The 21,350-nt window shown below is 39.8% G+C and overlaps 1 protein-coding gene across 1 annotated transcript in view; it reads right to left on the bottom strand.

The window, feature by feature from the left end:
- Window positions 1-15,571, bottom strand: part of LOC124276983 — a 42,627-nt gene extending 27,056 nt beyond the window's left edge. The window contains exons 1-7 of the mRNA XM_046712633.1: window positions 15,335-15,571; window positions 8,749-8,802; window positions 6,092-6,256; window positions 5,008-5,153; window positions 4,149-4,247; window positions 1,393-1,450; window positions 119-276 (exon numbers count right to left, since the gene is read on the bottom strand). Coding sequence (XP_046568589.1) covers window positions 119-276; window positions 1,393-1,450; window positions 4,149-4,247; window positions 5,008-5,153; window positions 6,092-6,256; window positions 8,749-8,802; window positions 15,335-15,395 — 741 coding nt within the window. The 5' untranslated portion in view covers window positions 15,396-15,571. The remainder of the gene's footprint in view (window positions 1-118; window positions 277-1,392; window positions 1,451-4,148; window positions 4,248-5,007; window positions 5,154-6,091; window positions 6,257-8,748; window positions 8,803-15,334) is intronic.
- Window positions 15,572-21,350: the final 5,779 nt, after the last annotated feature.

Here is a 21,350-nt window from a genome sequence, read left to right as displayed (position 1 = left end):
GTGATGAATCGAACCCGGGGCTTCGGCGTGACGAGCGAATGCCACTGGGGTACCCCACCGCCTCAAAATGTTACAAGTATCTGTTCTGGTTACACGTATCTGTTTAAGGGTCTTTTACCTGGTAAGGAGAGACGTATTGGACGTCCTCAAACAATGTCCACATCACGCTTTGATGACAAGGGGGCGTGGTCAGACTCCCGTAGTAACGGTAATAACGTGTCGTATCAGCAGGAAGCAGGCCCAGCAGGTTCACGGATTGCAGATCGGTAAAGTTACCTGGAAATAATGGATTGTTGTCACTGATAAAACCACAAACTACACTTATAATCCCCAGGTTGTTGGGTCGTACCACCCATCAGCCTCATCACTTGTATTTTCTAGCTGCCACCATATAGCTGGATTATTGCTGAGTGCGGCGAAAACTAAACTCACTCACTCTCTCATGTTCTAATAAGAAGATCCGGTATAGAAAATTATCTTCGGCAGCCCATGTTTCTCGTAATAGGCAAGTAACAGGATCGGGTGGTAATGCTCGCAGACTTGGTTAACAAGTTATCGTATCGCAATTGCGTATAACGATGATCGTGCTATCAATCACAGGATTACTTGCAGGTCGCCGTCATGTCTCCATTCCTGGCCAGTACAGATGACTTAACTGGTCCAATTCTGGGCGAACATGGCACAGTCTATATTGGCCAGTACAGTGCACTGGTCCAGTAACGGTTTTTATTTTTGCTGATGTCGTTTTAGTATGAATTTTAAGGCGAGAAAGCGATGGCCCTAATCAGCCACCAAATTTTAGCAGCTCAATTCGGAAGGCAACAAAAAGGTAACAGGATGCTGTTTCATATAAATTTTGATTTTAGCTCATGAAAATCAGTCAGTACTGTTATATTTGTGAAAAGTCAAGTAACGGTATCTTATTAGCGATGGAAAATATGAAGAATGTACAATTGTATTATATACAATATATATAAGAGACACACATGTACAAAGTCGTATCATTCATCTAAGTCCAATATTCATATCCTTCCATTGCAAGGTAGGACTTAACATAATCAAGCATTCATCCAACTGTTTACAGTTGTCGGTCTTCGGTATATACGTATACATGCTATGATGGGCTTTTAGCATGGCCCTCCGTGGTGTGGAACCAGCACTACGTCAATATCCTTATTATTATTATTATTATTATTATTAGTTTTGAGTGGCTTGTGTCTCTCTAGCAGAAAACACTTGTTCACAAATTCTCCCACAATGCTTTGAGACTGCACCTCCTTTCACAGTGCACCACAGTGACGCTTACAGCCACACATCGTAAATTTGATACTAAACTCAAGCTCCTGCGTTATCCAGACCCAGCCAGACTGCGCTTTTCATATAGAGACTTACCAGCATACTTAGCTCGAACCACTCCTTCCTCAATGGGTCTGAAGTACGGGTTTTCCCTCTGCAAATACAGCATTACTTGTATGTAGATATATCCATGTTTCTCTACAGACTTCTCATATGGAGCATGTGAACAATGATAGGGAATTGTATTGTAAAAACATATGCATCAATGCGTATAATCACACATAATCATCGCGTTTGAGTCCGTATATTGTCTATGATATGTAGCACAACAGCGAACTTGTACTATCACCATACGTGGGCCGGTGGCTGGTAATGAAATATATACATAGCAATATGATGGCCGTAAGATATTGCGGCTGAGAGAGAGAGAGAGAGAGAGAGAGAGAGAGAGAGAGAGAGAGAGAGAGAGAGAGAGAGAGAGAGAGAGAGAGAGAGAGAGAGAGAGAGAGAGAGAGAGAGAGAGAGAGAGAGAGAGAGAGAGAGAGAGAGAGAGAGAGAGAGAGAGAGAGAGAGAGAGAGAGCACATGAATATCAGCAAACTATGTTTAGAGACATATGTACCGAAATGTATGACATGAAGAGAATCATTCTGTATAACAGTTCACAAGGTGAGGTTTCAGGTCATATACATACAAAGAAAAGCGTAACAGTATGGTTTCCCATAGTGTTGAATCTATAGAGTTATAAAAGTCGTTTTCTGCTCCGAAAAGAATGGCAACATATCTTGTTCGCCTTGCATTTCAAATATTACGTAAGTTTCAACATCAAGTTTATCAATTAAGTATGCAAAGAAATAATTTCGTTGTTGTATTAAGTTTTCACAGTGGAGAAGCATATGGAAATCATAGTCAAATGTTTGTTTATTACAAAGAGCACAGATTTTACCTCTTGATAATATTTTGACACAAAATTGCAAGGAAGATTTATAATCAGGGTGTTTATACGCCAGTTGCCAGAGAGTATGATAAGAGAGTGTAGTAGGAGTTGTTGCGTAAAATGACATGTTTGAACGATAGAGAGTTTGTGATCGCCATAATTGTTCTTCATAACTATGTACAGTAGCATTTACAATTCTTCTCCATACACGTTTTGGAGGAAATATGCCTTGAGCAATATATTTGTCAACATATGTATTTAGATTATACTTTTCAGATATTGACAAAAGATCATCACAGATGTTGTTAGATTTTACGGAAGTTGTAATAGCAGCACAAAAGATATGTTTTGCAAAGTTGTTACACTCAGTGTTATATAGTCGCCCAAGAAATAGCAGTTTGCATTTATCGATATACCCAATCAGTGACCATAATCCCAAATTTGTAGATATTGATGATGACCTCTTACCAAGACCTTGCACAAGACGAGCAAAGTACCTTTGTGTTTGGTCAAAGGTGTCAGCCTGTTGGATGTTTGGTAATACTTCACAGCCATACAGACTAGTTTTAAGAGCCATATTTTAACACAAGTGATTGGATGTAGGCCAGAATCATTCAGTCCAATAGATCTAAGAGAGTTTACATTCTGTCTTGCTTTCTGACAACACTTTTCACTTCTAGTTTTTGTATTCAAATCTCTTTATTCCATTACTGAAGAGGCCACAGGCCTATAGTACAAAATATAAAAACAATAATGGCATACAATCACAATGTTTGTAAACGTTATTTTCTTTGTTCAAAAGCATGGTGGATATACATACCAAGTTTACGAATATAAGTTGTATTATTAGAGTTCATTATCAAATCAAATTTCAACATGGTAGGATGTGAATAGTAATATTGTGGTAGATATTTTGTCCTTAAATCAGCATAGTAAGGACATACCAGCAAAAAGTGGAATTCATCTTCAATTACATTTAGTGCACAACATTTGCACAATCTGTTATCTCTTGGAATATTATAATATCTACCCTTCTCGATCATAAGATCATGTGAAGAGCATCTAAATCTGGATAATGAAACGTGGAATTTTCTAACATTGATATCGTGTAGGTATTGCTCTGTATGGAAAAAAAGATTTAAAAGTACTGTAAAAAGTGGATTTGGGCGACTGTATTAAAGATGAGTTCCAGGTCTGAATGTACATATCTTTTAATCTTTGCGATAAAGCATTATAAAATGACTTCGGGCAGGTAATCTTTTGTGACAAAATACATCACTAAAACCACAATGATTTAGTAAATTTCTAACATTCGTTACCCAATTTGATTTACCGTTGGTGTCAAACAAATACATCATGTTATAACATTTCTTAGGAAATCTTGATGCAGGCATATTCAAGAGCTTTACCCAGTATTTGATAACTTTTATCTGTGCTTTTAGATAAAGTGGGAAGCGACCGCATTCACCATAGATCATCACATTTGGGGTATTTAATTTAACTCCTAAGACTTTTTTTACACGCGTACAAGTGAACCTTTTCCAATGCTTCCAACCGAGAAAACCCCCAAACCTCTGCCCCATATAGCAAAATTGGTTTAATTTTTGTATCAAATATTTTGAAATATGTAGTTTTTGTAGAGAGGTTACGGTGGTGGTGAAAACAGTGGTTTGTGTATGTAAGTAAACAACGGTTAGTTAAAGAATAGTTGGTACATACTGGTGAAAATAGTGGTTAGTGTAAGTAAGACAATAATAAATTTAGTAAAAGAACGGTTAGTTAAAGAATAGTTGGTAGACGCTAGTGAAGACAGTGGTTTGTGTATGTAATTAAAAGAATGGCTGACACATGATGGAACTAAAACCAATGGTTTGACTATATTATGTTTCCATCCAAAATGTTTCTGTTGTACTCACAGCTATGTCAAAAAACGTCCCAAGCACAGCAAGACCGTCTCTGAACCTCATGGCGTTTGACAAGCTTCCATATTTGGTGGCATAACTTACGATGTGCATCTGTATGAAAGCAGAGGAACATAATACTACATATTACTGATACATGAACATAGGCATGAGGAGCACGACATTTGTGTCATTCACAAAACACTTACAGCTTGTGTCAAGAACGCAATAAGATATCAGTACGTAACATCCTTCGTCATTATTGCGACAATAACCCAATGCCCTGTGTCATTAACGTAACATTATATGTCATTCACTGACTGACTGACTGACTGAGTTTGGTTTTACGCCGCTTTTAGCAATATTCCAGCAACATCACGGCGGTGGACACCAGAAATGGGCTTCACACATTGTGCCCATGTGGGGATTCGAACCCGGGTCATCGGCGTGACGAGCCAACGCTTTAACCATTAGGCTACCCCACCGCCCCATATGTCATTCACACAACACTCTATTAGGTACATGCTATGTCATTAACACAACAATATGTTATCAATTACATTGTATGTCTTAAGGTCTACGGTATCAATCACATTTAGAGATGCGTATACCTTTACCCCTTCCTTTGGTACTAGCTCATGCTTGTAATCGTATTTCATCGTCTCGGATTGTCGCTGATAATATCGATCGCTGGTTGGTCTGGTACAAACTTATTATTTACTGACGAAAACTACTTCCTTGGTTTTTATTGCTGAATGTGGCCGAAAACAAACCATACGACACCATGGCCATGTATATCTGTGTGGTTCTTTTAGAACAAAATTATTGAGAACGTCCCATGATCAAACGAAAATGAAACCAGCTTTCCTCTTACCTCCAAGGGATATTTTCTACCATTGATGGAGTGTTCGGAGCCGAGGTTGTTGGAGCTGCCCCAGTGGAAGTGTAGCTCAGCGGTGTTGTACTGGCCGTCAAGGCCACCTCCCTCCACGGACATGTTACCAAATATGGATATACTTGCTGGAATTAACACACAAGTGGAATTACATAATATGAAAGAGGCAGTTGTTCCCTATGTTTGAAAATTAATGTTTGACCATTGTGTTTATATCTATTTGCATGCATGCCCAAGATCTACTAGCGCCTGCAGCCTTGTCAGGATCCGAAAATAACCCTTTGAATAACAATAAGGTATCCTTTGAGTTGAATAATACATGTATTTATCAGTGAGAGAGTTTCTTTCATAACTATAATACAACCAGACCCATTGTCATAAAAACAAAGCACATATCCTACATGAAGATGAGGTTAAGTATGCCTATTTCTTTGATGGAATCCAAGAGTTACTCATGTTTCTAATCTGTCGTGTTAGCATCCTACTACCCGTGAAGATCCGGGTTAGAACTGATCTTGATCAACCCATGCTTTTCGTAAAAAACGAATAACGGGATCGGGTGGTCAGGCTCATTGGCTGGGTTGACACATGTCATCGTATCCCGATTGGGTAGATCGATGCTCATGTTGTTGATCCCTTGATTGTCTGGTCCAGACTCGATTATTTACAGACCGCCGCCATATGGCTAGAATATTGCTGAGTGTGGCGTAAAACTAAACTCACTCACTCACTAGTATCCTACGTTTACTTCCAGGTTAGATGAAGTTTGTAAAACGTTACTTTCACTATGATAAAACTTCAATACTGCTCAAAGTGGCGTAAAGGACAAACTCACAACGAGAAAGAGTGAGTAAGGTTTGTACCTCTAACAGTATCACAGAACGACACAAGAAAGGTCTTTACAGGCTGTACCGTAGTGGGAATCACATCCTGGGGATGAAGCTAGCTCTTTTACTTTCTCTTTAGAAACATCTCACAAAATAACCCTGGTTACTCTTTCATTAGTCTTCAAAATATAGTTTAACGCATTGCAAGCATTTTCAACATGGTTGTTCTTCACTACCTGTATGCCCGTTGTTAGTGAGTCTGAATGCGGTTCGTAAGCCATCGAAGTTGTTGAACCTAAAGGGTGGTAGCTCCTGGTATATGATGTTCCGGTCTTGTATATTCACGGGAGACTGCCTGGTTCCACTACACGTCGGATATAGCAGCGACCAGTTGCCTGGGCCTGAGATGGATACAGAAATAGTCATTACTTAAGCAGAAACTTTGAACGTCATTTAGAAGTGATGCACATAAATACAAGACGTATTTATGGACGTCAACTTCTATATTTTGAGGGACACGACGTTTCGGGGTTTATTCTTACTCCTTCATCAGGTGACCGCCTCCGTGGTGTAGTGGTTAGAGCGTCCGCCCGGAGAGCGGAAGGTCGCGGGTTCGATCCCCGACCGCGTCATACCAAATAACGTTAAAATGTGGTACTTGTTGGTCCCTGTCTGGCGCTCGGCATTAATGGGTACAACAAGGACTGGTCGGCTCGGAGTCAGTATAATGTATTTCTGCTTCACTGCGGCATGGTATCTCAGTGAGCTAGCACTATAAAACCAGCTTCAGTCTGGGCTAGTACAAGCAGCCGCACATACACACACACGCATGCACGTCGTCATATGAGCGAAATATTCTCAAGCACGACGTTCAACCCAATTTCACCTCACCTTCATCAGGTGAAACAAATGACTGATCAGGACAAAAAAAAGCCATGATGAAGAAGTAAGAATTCATTCCGAACAGTCGTGTCCCTCAAAATATAGAAGTTGACATCATCGCCTATATTACTTAAACATGCTGAGAAACGGAGAATTTTACCATTGTATAACTTGCATCACGTATATACATAGGAGTCGATAAAAGTGTAATAGTCCAAACATTTTCTATTGGATTTAGGTCAGGGCTATAGCTTGGCCAATCCTATAATGTCATATTTGGGGTCCGAAACCAGGCTTGCGAATGCTTTGAACGATGTTTTGGTCGTTGTCCTGCTGGAAAATCCAAAATTTTCCATAGAACACGTGAGCAGATGGAAGTAAATGCCCCTCGAGAATATCTGTGTACCGCTCACTGTTCATATTCCCTTCAAATACACAGAGGGGCGTTGCCCCTAACACAGATATGCCACCCCACACGTTAACTTTCGGACTGTACTTTGGGCGCTGATACAAAGGTTTTTCAGTTTGTTTGGTCCAGAATTTCAGTGTATTAGGAAACAGCCACACAGAACTTTCATCTGAGAAAATCACATTGTCCCAGTTAAAATATCTATGCTGTAAGCACCAGTTCAACCTTCGCTCCTTTTATTCAGGTTACGTGATCGGTGATGGAATTCTACGACTTTTCTGCCAACCCATTGCATGCAGCTCAGTTCTAATTGTCTCCTTACAGACAGCCACAGTTCCTCTATCTATCATATCCAGCCTTAAGTTTTCTAAACTCCTTCGTTTGTTTTTAGAAACAAGAATACCAAGCCGCCTCCTGTCACCGACAGTCAATTTTCTGGGTCTACCTGCGCCTCCCTGGTGCTCAGTGTCATATCCATTTGCAATATTTTTCAAAACACGATAAACAGTGGACAAAGGGATGCCTGTTCTACTTGAAATCACTTTAGCTGATCTGATGTCCTTGTTATAATACTCTAAAATCAACTTCCTCATCCTAAGTCATCCATACTGAGGATCACTGAAAATGTCGTCTGCTAGCAAGTAAACAAAGGGGATAACTCTTCAAAAACTAATGAAAAAGGATTAACGGAGTTGTCTCTCGTGAATGAAACCAAGCACTTGATAGCTGGTCAAGGTTGTTTATACTAGAAATCCAATTAAACATATTCCTAAAATTCTCAATAATTTCTGGTCATACTATATTCTTGTCTTGAACACAGTTAATGACTTGAGAGATAGAGCGAATGAAGACGCTATGTTATTGTGAGGACATTGCAACATTGCACTGGTATTATGAGCAAGTGCGATTGAAGCAAAAACGCCTTGGAAACAGCGGTTGATATCGTATCTCACATAGCAACGTCGTCTGTGATAACCAGTTGACATTTGCAATACACAAGACACCCGTAGAGGGAAACGAGTCAGGAACCATTTTGTGCGTCTTCAGGGATTGCACAAAAATACCCAAACAAACATCATGTGTCTATGCAAACACTGCACGGTTCTGAATGATACCAGCAAAAAGCACAAAGATTACGCAAACACGGCTGGACAACCAAATTTTATCTCCAAATAGTTTGGGTCAAAGATTTGATTTAAACTTCGTTTTCCCCTTTTCAGACATTTGTGCAGCAATCGTCATATGTAAAAGTTGAAAACATTTTGGAAGAACGGAAGTTTCTCATGTTAACTTCGTAAGTATTTGATGGCAATTGCTTTCTCAACAGTTTATATTCCTCTAAAACCTTCTCCGCTCATATCATCTCTAAATGATCGTTGAAAACCATACATGTATAATCCCAGTAGCATTCTGGTGGTGTGCATGAGGTTAGATAGCAAAATATTCATTTTCGTTCAGTAATTCATTTAATTCAATGTGTGTCTTGGACAGTCACAACGCACCTCAGTTATACATGAACTGAAGCAGTCATGTTTTAACAGCATCATGGCATCCATGTACATCCGCTGACAGACAGAAGACGTATGGTTGGGCAAAACCTACCTGCGTCGCCCTTGTAGCTCCAGTGATGGCTGAGATCACCGCCCCCATTTCGACCTGGAATATTAAAAATTTAACATAGATTAAGTTATTTGTATTCAATAATTGAAAGTCTTATCATTTATAAAATTGCTGCACATATAAAAACGTTGTTTGAAGTTGAACGTCAACTTGTCTTACATGTTCCTCCAGGGGAACATTGCTCTGATCTGTTAATCCTCGTGGTCGCCGTTGGGCTATTTTTGTGTATTTTCTTCTTATGTAGCTCATAAACTGACACATGGATAATTAAATCAACTGTAATGCAGATCGCCACGGCGCCTGTAAACTCATTATGCCAGTAATATGTGTATTTGGTAGTTGTTCGGTATTAGTAAATGAAATTTATTGTCACGTCTCAATACAAGAGGATTATATCCCTGTCAACTGCCTTTGACAACGACGCCTAATAAATAACGTTAATCCCCAATGATGCCGGCTTTTGTAGTTTATGGTGGTAAGGTTGGATACATGTAAGGTTGGCTGTCAGATAATAAACTTCCTCGTAATCGATGAATTCCCTTTTGCGTAGAATATCTGATGGGACCATCCCTTTTAATCTGAACCTTTGAAAATAATATTATGTAGGTGTAGGGATTTTAATCATGTAACTTAACATTGGTCATACATTAAACAGAATGAGTTTTAGACTCGTATTATACTATCCCGAATTTTGGCTACCAATCAATCAGTCAATCTTTATTGACTCCAAAACCACCTACGGTGGTACAAGAGCAAAACACAAAACATATATTACACATTATGCATGCGTCTTAGGGACTATTTTTTCACAAGATTTGTACAATATTTATGGATCTAGACAGGCATTTCAGTTCATTTGTGCACTTAGGTGTCACATCTACAGATGTAATGAAACTCATCTCCCATCACTTTTAGTTGCTAAGTTTACATAAACGATCTTCCCTCGCAATGCCCTGCAACCGGCCAGTCTCTATAGATAAGTTATGATTTGAAGTGCGGAATGTGCGACAGGTGAACAATTGGCTTGCCTTTGCATGTATTCATGATGGTGCCACCGGCCGGGCAGGATAAACTCACATTTGATCGAACTCCTTGTATCAGCACTATTGTGATAGTGATTCATAAATAAATGCTCATGACAAGATATAGTGGGATTTATACAGTCGACTCTGCTTTTAGCAGAAATTTCTCATGAATGTGGAAAGGGTTTGGTCAATTTCCTTATTGAAAGACGACATGTTCGTAAAATGGATGAAGTGTCACTTTAATACACTAAGAAGCCAAACAAAGAATGCATTCATGTATGAAGAGGGATAGATATAAACCAAATAGGAAATGGTTACATGATTCTGATAATTTGATACCGGTCTCATTGTTGTGTTCTGGACGTCACCTTGCAGTGTTGCGGCGGCCTGTAGCCTAGTTACGTTTTGTGTGTCCTATTGGGGATAATCCCCTTTGCTCGTCAGTTATTGTAGATGGAATAGACGTGTGTGAATTTTACTTCCCTCTATGTGATCAAACAGGTGGATCTGTTCTTCGTACTGTTTTATATATAGGTGAGCTGGACAAGCCTGCTCACGAAGCTATTTAATAAATGTAAAAGTACTGTAAGAGTGAGAGTAAAAGTAAGTGAGTGAGTGAGTGAGTTTAGTTTTACGCCGCTTTTAGCAATATTCCAGCAATATCAGGGCGGGGAACACCAGAAATGGACTTCACACATTGCACCCAATGTGGGGAATCGAACCCGGGTCTTCGGCGTGACTCGCGAATGCTTTAACCACTAGACTACCCCACCGCCCAGTAAAAGTAAAAGTAAAAGTAAAATATTTATGGCACCAGTGAGTTTGTGTTTGATGTGAAACGGGCATTTGTACCATTGACATACATGGATGTTAGACAATGTCTGAACCATAGAAGGACAACATAGTTGACATATTATCTCGGTGACGCAATGAGTGAGTGTCACTTCCAAGCTTGTTGGTGCTCCGTCGGTAATATGCATGGCTGATTTTGTTAAAGTCTCACTTCTGTCACGTGTGACAAGTCATTTATCACACGAACACCATGCCTAAAGGGCACTCTGATTTTGGTTCACTTTCTTCACAGAACAACATAGAAACAGAGACCTTCGATCTCCCACGGCTTTGTCGCGCTTAAGTTGTTACGTCATTCTATTTTATTATTGTAATCACTTTATTTTTTCTCGTATAAATATAGAGCGTAAGTAAAAGTGATATATCTTTTTGTTCTTGAGTGAATGAGGGACAGAACGTTAAAACAGCGTTTAGTATTTCAGTTATGTCACGACGTTCCAGCTAAATCCTAAACGAAATTCATACCTTGTGCATCGTGAAATAAACGAGAGCTGGTATGTCACTCACAAAACAAGCATTATGGTCACAACAAATCATGGATTTGAACTCATACTCAGCGGATCCTGTCACGACTGAGGCGTTTCAGTCAGTTGGGCCACCAATGTGTTCTAACTGTTAAGGGTAAGGGGGGTGGCCTAGTGGTTAAAGCGTTCGCTCGTCAAGTCGAAGACCTGAGTTCTATTCCCACATGGGTACATTGTGTGAAGCCCATTTATGATGTCCGTGACAATTGCTGGAATATTGCTAAATCGGCGTGAAACTTTACTCACTCACTCACCCATTATTAAATTTTAAAACATGCCCGAGAACTCACCTAATTCAACAATATTACAACAGATGATCCACAAGAAGAGCAAACCTCTTTCTCCTGAACGTCAATATATAGAACTCTAAAAGGGAGGACAGCAGCTACGCGTATACCAAACTGGCGGATATAACGAGGGTCCAATCCACTATCAGTCAACAAACTACGCTTACAACGAACTAACATTGGTTGTCCCTTTGAGTTTGTTATAACCGTGGTGTACGTTATTTAGTTAAATACGTCTGGTAGTAAATAGCATATATCTTTTACATAACTTGTATTTGTTGCACGATGCTATGACATACAGAGATAAAATGGTGATGGATGTCAAGCGGCACCACAACAGGAACGTATACTGACGGCCAAAACAAAGTATACATTTCAAACTTGGATCTGCCCCAAACATTACACAAGTTAACAAACATTACCACACTGAAACCGGGCGCGGCCGAAAACGTCCACGACTATAAAAAAAGTGCACAGAGAATTGGGACTCTTCTAAAAACATAACACGTGACCAGCGCGAAGATTACCCCAGGTTCGACGTTGTGCGCACCACTGTCGTCTGTTGGCAATATGTTTGTAAGGGCTGCACAACATGTTCCCGTTGAGTATGAAAGCTGGACCGTCACTGGAACTCGAGTAGTCATATTTTTATTTACCTAACCCATGTCGGATCAATCGATCCTGTACTCTTAATGTTAACATGGACACCATTGCGAGAATACCTGTGACGTGGGACGCCATGAGAGGGGTATGTCGTCAACATTTGGGTCAGTCTGCTAATCACAGGCTGTGAACTATTTAACATATAGGCTACTGCGTGTAACATATAGGATTTCGGCAACTTTCCAGAATGCAAATAGTCTGTAGATGTTCAACGCATTGCAAACGCCGCACCTCAAAACAAGGCAGGAAATCAAACACGTCTCCGATATACAATGGGCAGAATCAGTAAGACAGAAATAATTAATTAACTTTTCTTTAAAGCGTCAAAGTTAGGAATAACACGCCTGCGTATGACAGCGTGAGGTAGAGAAATCCATCGGATGTGTTTTAGCTCTCGGTTTTACAGACTGAAATGAAATGTTCTTTCATAGGAGCTACCTTTGTCCTAGTAGCTCTGTATTGTACATGTCACGATGCCCGATATCTTTAAGAGCATGTAAGAAGCTACCTGGAGAGAAAGACAGCGACTTGACATCATTGTGAGAATACATGTGATCGGCGCTTATTGACTGCATTAGGGATCATTCTCTCAATAGTTTCATATAGTGGTTTGTCGTTAACACTAAACATCCTTACGGAAACCTACAGATATTCGATACAAGATCTAGTTATGGAGTAGTTATATATAGGTAAATCTACGTTTATGTATGCACACTCTTGAGATCGTAATAAATGTATTATGTAGTACATTTTAAACAGTGTAACATATAACAAATTAAAAAATTTCAATCCAGTTTTCTCCGTTCTTTGACACGTTAAACAGTTTCACTCCGATAGGATGCTCACAACAATGTCAGGTTTTCAAAGTTTTGTATAGAAAATGAAAGGAATACACAGAAAACGGTGTATATGTTCTAATTTACTTGAGGAATCTTGCGTGCCGTTATAAGGAATACTTTTGATGACCAGGCGATATATAATGTATATATGATATCAATTCGCTTATATTGTCCCATATCCTAGCAACTACATTTCAGTTTCGCAGCAATAACAGAACTACATTTTGCATCAATAACAGAACTACATTTTGCAGCAATAACAGAACTACATTTTGCAGCAATAACAGTCCTACATTTTGAGGCAATAACATTTTGCATAAATAACAGACCTTCATTTTGCAGCCACAACAGCATTTGTATCAATAACAGAACTACATTTTGCAGCAATAACAGAACTACATTTTGCAGCAATAACAGAACTACATTTTGCAGCAATAACAGTCCTACATTTTGAGGCAATAACAGAACTACATTTTGCAGCAATAACAGAATTACAATTAATAGGCAATAACATTTGGAGGCAATAACAGAACCGCAACTACATGAACTACATTTCGCATTAATGACAGAACTATATTTTGAGGCAATAACAGAACTATATTTTGCAGCATTTGTATCAATAACAGAACTACATTTTGCAGCATTTGTATCAATAACAGAACTACATTTTGCATCAATGACAGAACTACATTTTGAGCCAATAACAGAACTACATTTTGCAGCAATAACAGACCTACATTTGGAGGCAATTACAGAACTATCTTTTGCAGCATTTGCATCAATAACAGAACTACATTTTGCAGCAATAACAGACCTACATTTTGAGGCAATTACAGAACTATCTTTTGCAGCATTTGCATCAATAACAGAACTACATTTTGCAGCAATAACAGAACTACATTTTGAGGCAATAACAGAACTACATTTTGAGGCAATAACAGAACTACATTTTGAGGCAATTACAGAACTATATTTTGCAGCATTTGCATCAATAACAGAACTACATTTTGCAGCAATAACAGAACTACAATTAATAGGCAATAACATTTGGAGGCAATAACAGAACCGCATTTTGAGGCAATAACAGAACTACATGAACTACATTTCGCATTCATGACAGAACTATATTTTGAGGCAATAACAGAACTACATTTTGCAACAATAACAGACCTACATTTTGAGGCAATAACATTTTGAGGCAATAACAGAACTATATTTTGCAGCATTTGTATCAATAACAGAACTACATTTTGCAGCATTTGTATCAATAACAGAACTACAATTTGCAGCAATAACAGACCTACATTTTGAGGCAATAACATTTTGAGACAATAACAGAACTGCATTTTGCAGCAATAACAGAACTACATTTTGCAGCAATAACAGAACTACATTTTGCAGCATTTGTATCAATAACAGAACTACATTTTGCAGCTATAACCGACCTACATTTTGCAGCAATGACAGAAATACATTTTGAGGCAATTACAGAACTATATTTTGCAGCATTTGCATCAATAACATAACTATATTTTGCATCAATGACAGGACTACATTTTGCAGCATTAACAGAGCTACAATTAATAGGCAATAACATTTTGAGGCAATAACATTTTGAGGCAATAACAGAACCATATTTTGAGACAATAACAGACCTACCAGAACTACATTTTGCAGCAATAACAGAACTACATTTTCTATAGTAATAACAGAACTATATTTTTGCAGCAACAACAGGACTACATTTTACAGTAATTACCTTCACCTGAACAAGATTTCGAGAGCGTCTTCGGCTCACTGCCTGGATGATGTCCATTATTCTTCGTGTCATAAAACTGTCTGCTTAACATTAACAGGCATTGCACCTTCATGGCATGCACATGTGATGTCACAAAATGTCTTCCTTGTGTAAAATAATATCAGTATTGCTGCTCTTTGTTCGCATCTGATCAAACTGTTTGGACGTATAGCAAATAACTGATATTCATATGTAAATATTGATTAAACATGTAATCAAAACTGTGGCGAAATTTTAAGACGCGAATTTTTCGACTTTGTCATTCTTGGTACACAAATGTATTACCTCCGAGTCCCTCAATGTAATTATGAAATCACACGAAATCACTAATGAATGCATATTTGACCATTACCTAAATACAAAATTCATACAGTAAGGTTTGACAAAGGTAAAGACTGTTATCGGATTCCTTCAAGAACTCAGATTTGACGTGTGTCCCAAGTCAGAGACACTTGGGTTGATGTCCGAAATGTGATGCAAGAGGTTCGTCAATCACCATATCATTCAGAGAATGCGCAACACAGTTATCACGATGAACAGTTGTATTTGCAACGAAAAAACATAATTTAAAAGTTCTTACCCGTCGGTGACTCCCCATAAAGGAGGGTAGACAACAGTAGATGTAGAAATTGTTGGGCCATCACCACCGACTGACAAGCTGCAGTACGGGCTATCGCTTTCTTACGTTGTGACGAGCACGATTTACTGCCAGTCAAACTTGTCTCGGCGGCAAAGCATATATCAAAGGCTTGCCTCTTTTACAGTACGGGACGCCGCTCTTGTTCTCTAATCAGTTGTTTAAAGAGGACCTTTATTGAACACGAGATTGTATTGGGAAACAGGGATGTCCTGGCGTGACAAAAAATGACTTCATAAACGTGTCACGCCTGGGGGGATGTTCCGAAGACGCCGTTGTCACACTTGAGCGAACAACACCTAGGCCTTAAGTCTCCTTGGAGAGAATTTGTGTGGCGTTTGACAGCTTGCGATAAAGCAGGAGGTACAACGATGACTTTGAATATTATGATAGTATGAGGAAAGAATGAGTAGGATTAATTCCGTGCTGAACGTTATTTCGATTCTTTCAAGGCGTATTAACTTACTGTGGTGGGAAAGCCCTGAGGGTGTCATTACCGCTTTGTCCGTCACAGTCTCATTTGATCACCCCTGAATTCAGAATACAACTTAACAAAATCTCAAAATTAATATCAATACTCTCTCCATTTGACGAATATGGACTACTGGAGTGAGTGAGTAAGTGGGATTGAGTGAGTGAGTATGGTTTTATACCTCTTTTTACAACATTCCAGCAACATCACGGAAGGGGACACCAGAAATGGGCTTCGCACATTGTACCCAAATGGGGAATCGAACCCGGGCCTTCGGCGTGATGGGCGAACGCTGTAACCACTAGGCTACCCTACCGCCCGGCAAAAGGCCATAGAACACGTCCCTAGGCCGACTCCTTGTGTGCGACTCGAAGTTTAATTACTAAACGGAATGTCGAGACAATAATATATATGAAGATGTGTTTACATACGTACATGTATCTTGTATACTTTGAATCTGCTTATCAAATGGGTTCTATTTGTCTTCCAGATTGATGAGTCTAATTACCATCCAATTCTATCCTGACACTTGAGTCTAATTACCTTCCAGGTAGACTTCGAACCATGCGGGGGCGGTGGGGTAGCCTAATGGTTAAAGCGTTGGCTCGTCACGCCGAAGACCCGGGTTCGAATCCCCACATGGGTACAATGTGTGAAGCCCATTTCTGGTGTCCCCCGCCGTGATGTTGCTGGAATATTGCTAAAAGCTGCGTAAAACCAAACACAGTCAGTCGAACCATGCGTGCCATAAGTGGGCTGACGTCCTGAAAACTTTGGTGAAACCTAAAACACATAATCAGTCAGTATTCGAACCCACGATTGTACGTTTCTGACACACCCCTGGAACGCAGCTCAGCAAACTTCACTGAATTGTTATCCGTGTCCCCTTATCAACATGAAGTGCGTAAATTCAAACATAACTGTCTTTGTGGCTTCCATTCAAGGCTCCTAAAAGTTATAGTTAAAAGTATAGACCATAAAGGATATTTGGGTTTTATATTCCATATCTGCATCGTCCAATGAATTGTTTTAGCGAAGAGACGAATGAGGATAGTGTCTTATCAAGTGTCCAAAACATGGACAATTAGTTTCCAAAGGGATAGTTGGTTGTGTGAATGCTGGGTAAAGTTATCCGTATTTAATTCCCCATAGATACTCTAGGAGTAGAATAGTTCCCCAATATCTCCTACTTGTCATGCAATGAAGTTCATAATGTTACAGGGTACCAATTTAAACATGTCGAAATGACATTTCAAGTTTTTTGATGTTACAGTGGTATCACCTGCGGGATGTTACAGGAACAGCATTTTGAAAACAAAACATAAATCATATTATGTTACGGGGACAACTCTCTACATTCATCATCATGGGAGCTGGCACACGAACAGGTTCCGGAATCGTCGGGTCACAGACTCGTCACATTTCGGTTTGGGATTTCATGATGCTTGACATCTAGTATTGTGTTAAGGACGATAAGCGCATGGATATACACAGCGTATAAAGTCGCGGTCAAGCTTAGGGAGGAATAAATTAGCACACGTTGATGGCCTCTTGACATATTATAGCATCTCACAAAGAGGGGATACAGATGCGGGCAATAAAAACCTTCTGGGGAATGTGTGAATATGGTTTTACGCCGCCCTTAGCATCATCGCGGGGACACCACAATGGGTTACACACCCTCTACTCATTATGGGCGGGACACTTGAGGAGACTTAAATTAGGATGTCTCACTGTTCGAGTTACGTAAGAACTGACGCCAATATATTCTGCATGTTTGGAAATATAAACGTAAACTACTGTTTTTTAGGCCAGAGCACACGAAATAAAATTCTTACGCAGAACCCCAGCGACTCCTTGGGATGCGATTGGTCCAGGCACTGTAACTCGCTGTATTGCGTGTTATCACACAATTAGTATCCGTGAATGTGTTATGAAAAGACGGGTGAATGATTGAAACCCATGTGTTGTACAACATATCCATAACAGCTTGCAGTCAAATGCATAATGACCCCAATCGACTGTTTGATGCTTAACGCGGCCCTCGGCAAAATTCCAGCTGGCCTGAAGATATATAAACTTGGCCCGTAGATAATCGAACCCAGCTAGCACAAACCAGTGACTGATATTGAGCTACGATCCACATCCACGATTAGTTTTGTAACATATGCTATATATGGGATTACACGTTTTTTAGTAAAGAACAGATTCTAGAACTTTTGTTGGGTTGAGTCCAATCCGGGATTCGAACCCACACCATCAGATTCAGCACCACTTTCTAAATGGCATTGTTTAATCATACGATTATTTTTGTTTTTGATTCTTAACGGCGCACTCGGCTGTATTCCAGCAACGTAAGGTTGACATGGAACAGAGTTTATACCATGGGGACCAGTGCGGTCGCCTCCGTAGTGGTACGCTGAATCTTAGTCAACCAATCACTGACCCTAGTCACCCGATCCAGATGTCGCCTCATATGATCAGCAAATTCTGTTCGTGACCAATGATAACCTAGACTCCTCATGTTCGGGATGAAGTATAGATAACGTCTTGTTTTCAGACATGTGTGTAGAACTATGGTTTGTTACGATGCAAGACGTTGCCTGATGTCTGACGTCAACTGTTTTTAATGATATATTTCGAAAATCGGTTTTGGATAAGGAAGGGGCATTGTCGTTTTATTTGAAATATAATTGATAAATTATAGTTACATAAGTAGATTAAGAATATGTTATTGGTCTGTACAGGTCAGGGGCCATATCCACAACACGTCCGTAGCAGTATGCCCTTCGTAATCCTATGATACAGTATAGACTAACGAGAGGTCGTAACGTTACGAACGCTTTGTGGAACGAGACCCTGCACCTGATTTGGAGATAGTCCACCAGTAGGATTTCATTAGAATCTCAGGATACAGATGTCATCAACTTGCAAGCTGATAGAACAAACTTTGCCTTCTTCGAATGAGATGACATCAGGCTCGTCCATGGTCACGAACGGCTACGGCTGTACTAAATCAGCGGGATGTGCTTCAGAACGCGTGATGAAGTACCAGAAGTACGATGCTCAGAAACAGAAGCGTGCTGCACAACACTGGCAAGGAAACGTGCTTCGTCGCCTAGACGTTACATCATCTCCGGCAGCTTGTGTTGTAAGCCCTTGCAATTCGACATACTTAATGCCAGCCAGTTTTGATAATTTTCATCAAGAGACAATACCCACAGAAATATCATACCTGTTGGGTACCTAATTAACGCAAATTGTGTACGGTACATCCGTTTGAGGAATGCTCAGAATATTTTTTTCACGCTTCATTCATCCTTATCAATACTCATTGAAACAACGGCTGTTTTGACGTAGTCAACAATATTCCGGGGATGTGATCAGACACGTGATTGATACTGTGAGATACAGTGGTATTTCATGCCAGACTTCCTCATCGTCTTGAGACAATACTCGGGCAATTGTCACAGCTTAAGCGACGAGGCAAGCGACGGTATCAACTAAACTTGCATGAATTGTATTGCACCATTAAACTTATATTATTAATACACCCTTATCATCCATATCACTACTATTTTTACAAATCTACCACCGTTTGCAATCCAACCATGAAACACTTCTACCACAGTTAGACATATACCTATTTTACTACCTGGCCATCTTTAGACCCCAACAAATTCTACTACTTTATCATCCTCAGATCTCAACGATGTTTACTTCCCTACATAATTAGACCTCTACCAAGTGTAGTACTCTACCGTCCTTACAACCCTACCCATTTTACTACTCTACCATTCTTAGACCCTACCAAGTTCACTACCTTAGAATCCTTACAGTCTTGCCAATTTCACTAGCTTACCATTCTTAAGCCCCTACCAATTTCATTAGCTTACCATCCTTACAGCCTTATCAGTTTGACTGCCCTACGAACCTTACACCCCTACGAACTGTACTACCTTACCACCGGTATACCCCCAACAGGCATGTCTAGGTTACGTCAGCAATGTCTGAATATCGTAAGTTCTGTCTCTTGTCATTCAAACTAATGCCTTAACAAGCCAAGATATTTAGAGTAGTCATGAGTCATAAAGAAGAAACGCAACATAGACCTAGAGGTGAGGGGAATCAGGTTAAAGAGCAGAAGAAAAAAACTCGAAAAGATCCGACGTCTTTCAGAATACAACGGAGAACCTGATTAGAATTCGTAAATGTTGAGATACTGCATGTTTCTCCAGATGAGTCATTAATTCTACCGACATTGATTTGTGGTAGATTTCTGAACTTCCTGAAATAGTGCCAATCACAAGTGTGACGGATACAAGCCTAGAGCCCTGCATGTCATGTCCTTCAATCAAATTAGCACTGTGATGAATGCAGCAGAAGGACCCGTGACACTCAGAGAAGGAGGCCTCGTCCTATTGTCAATGAGTGGGTGGGTGGGCGAGTGAGTGAGTGGGTGCATGGGTGGTGGGTGAGTGAGTGAGCAGATTGATGGCTGCATGGCTGGATGAGTGAGTAAATAAGTGAGTGAGTGAGTGAGTGGGTGGATGGGTGGTATGTGAGTGAGTGAGTGAGCAGATCGATGAATATAATATACTCATGGCAATAACGGTTGAGTAACAATTTTTGTTATTAGAGACATGTGTGGTATGTGAGTGAGTGAGAGGGGTTGAGAACCATTATTGGCATGAGTATATATAATATCGTATCAGCATTAAACCGACGGACACTGGAAATAGGATTCTAACCATCATGAAATAGAAATGTGGCATGACTAGCCAACGCATGAATCACCAGGCCACCCGCACTAGGCTACCCGCATTTCTCTTTCAATAATATAATGATCACACCAACATGCAATCAAATTGTGTCGTTATTTTAGCTAGTATATTACACATCCGTGAATGAAAAACAGTTATCCTCATAAATTACAACGTTCTTTAAAACGTTCTCTCAGACACTGCAATATGAATCGATTAAAACATAAAATAAAATTATGTGTCGACAGTTATGCGAATATAAAATTATTCGCAGTATATTTCATTATGATGTGTGTAGGAAGCAAAGATGACAAATGTGGCACTTCCTGCTACTATTTTCATTACGTTAGATCACAAAACTAATAAAAGTTTAATATGCCTGAAAGGTAAGGTCTTGTGAAATGGTGAGTGAGCATGCCCAGATTGGATGTTGCAGTTTTAGCCTATTGTTACCAAAAGCTCCTCGGTATAACAGCTCAAGTAAATTTATTCCCGAAACTATTTTCAAAATGGGGTAGGTATAGAATGACGTACATGGTCCATCAGTCTCGATGGCGAACCTGAGCTTATGTATCTGCTGTCAGTTGATGGCGCTCAACTCACATTAAGTATGAGGAGGACGGTGTCTTTATCACACGTCACACTTAATTATATACGTATGTCTTACTCATACGTATTTTGGTCCGAATAGACAGGAATACCACATTTGGGCATTTATTGGCTT

The sequence above is a fragment of the Haliotis rubra genome, unplaced genomic scaffold (assembly GCF_003918875.1).
Source record: "Haliotis rubra isolate DU_JTF1 unplaced genomic scaffold, ASM391887v1 Scf216, whole genome shotgun sequence".
NCBI lineage: Eukaryota > Metazoa > Mollusca > Gastropoda > Lepetellida > Haliotidae > Haliotis > Haliotis rubra.
The sequence above is the reverse complement of the archived record's forward strand: the minus strand, read 5'-3'. Positions and strand labels throughout refer to the sequence as shown.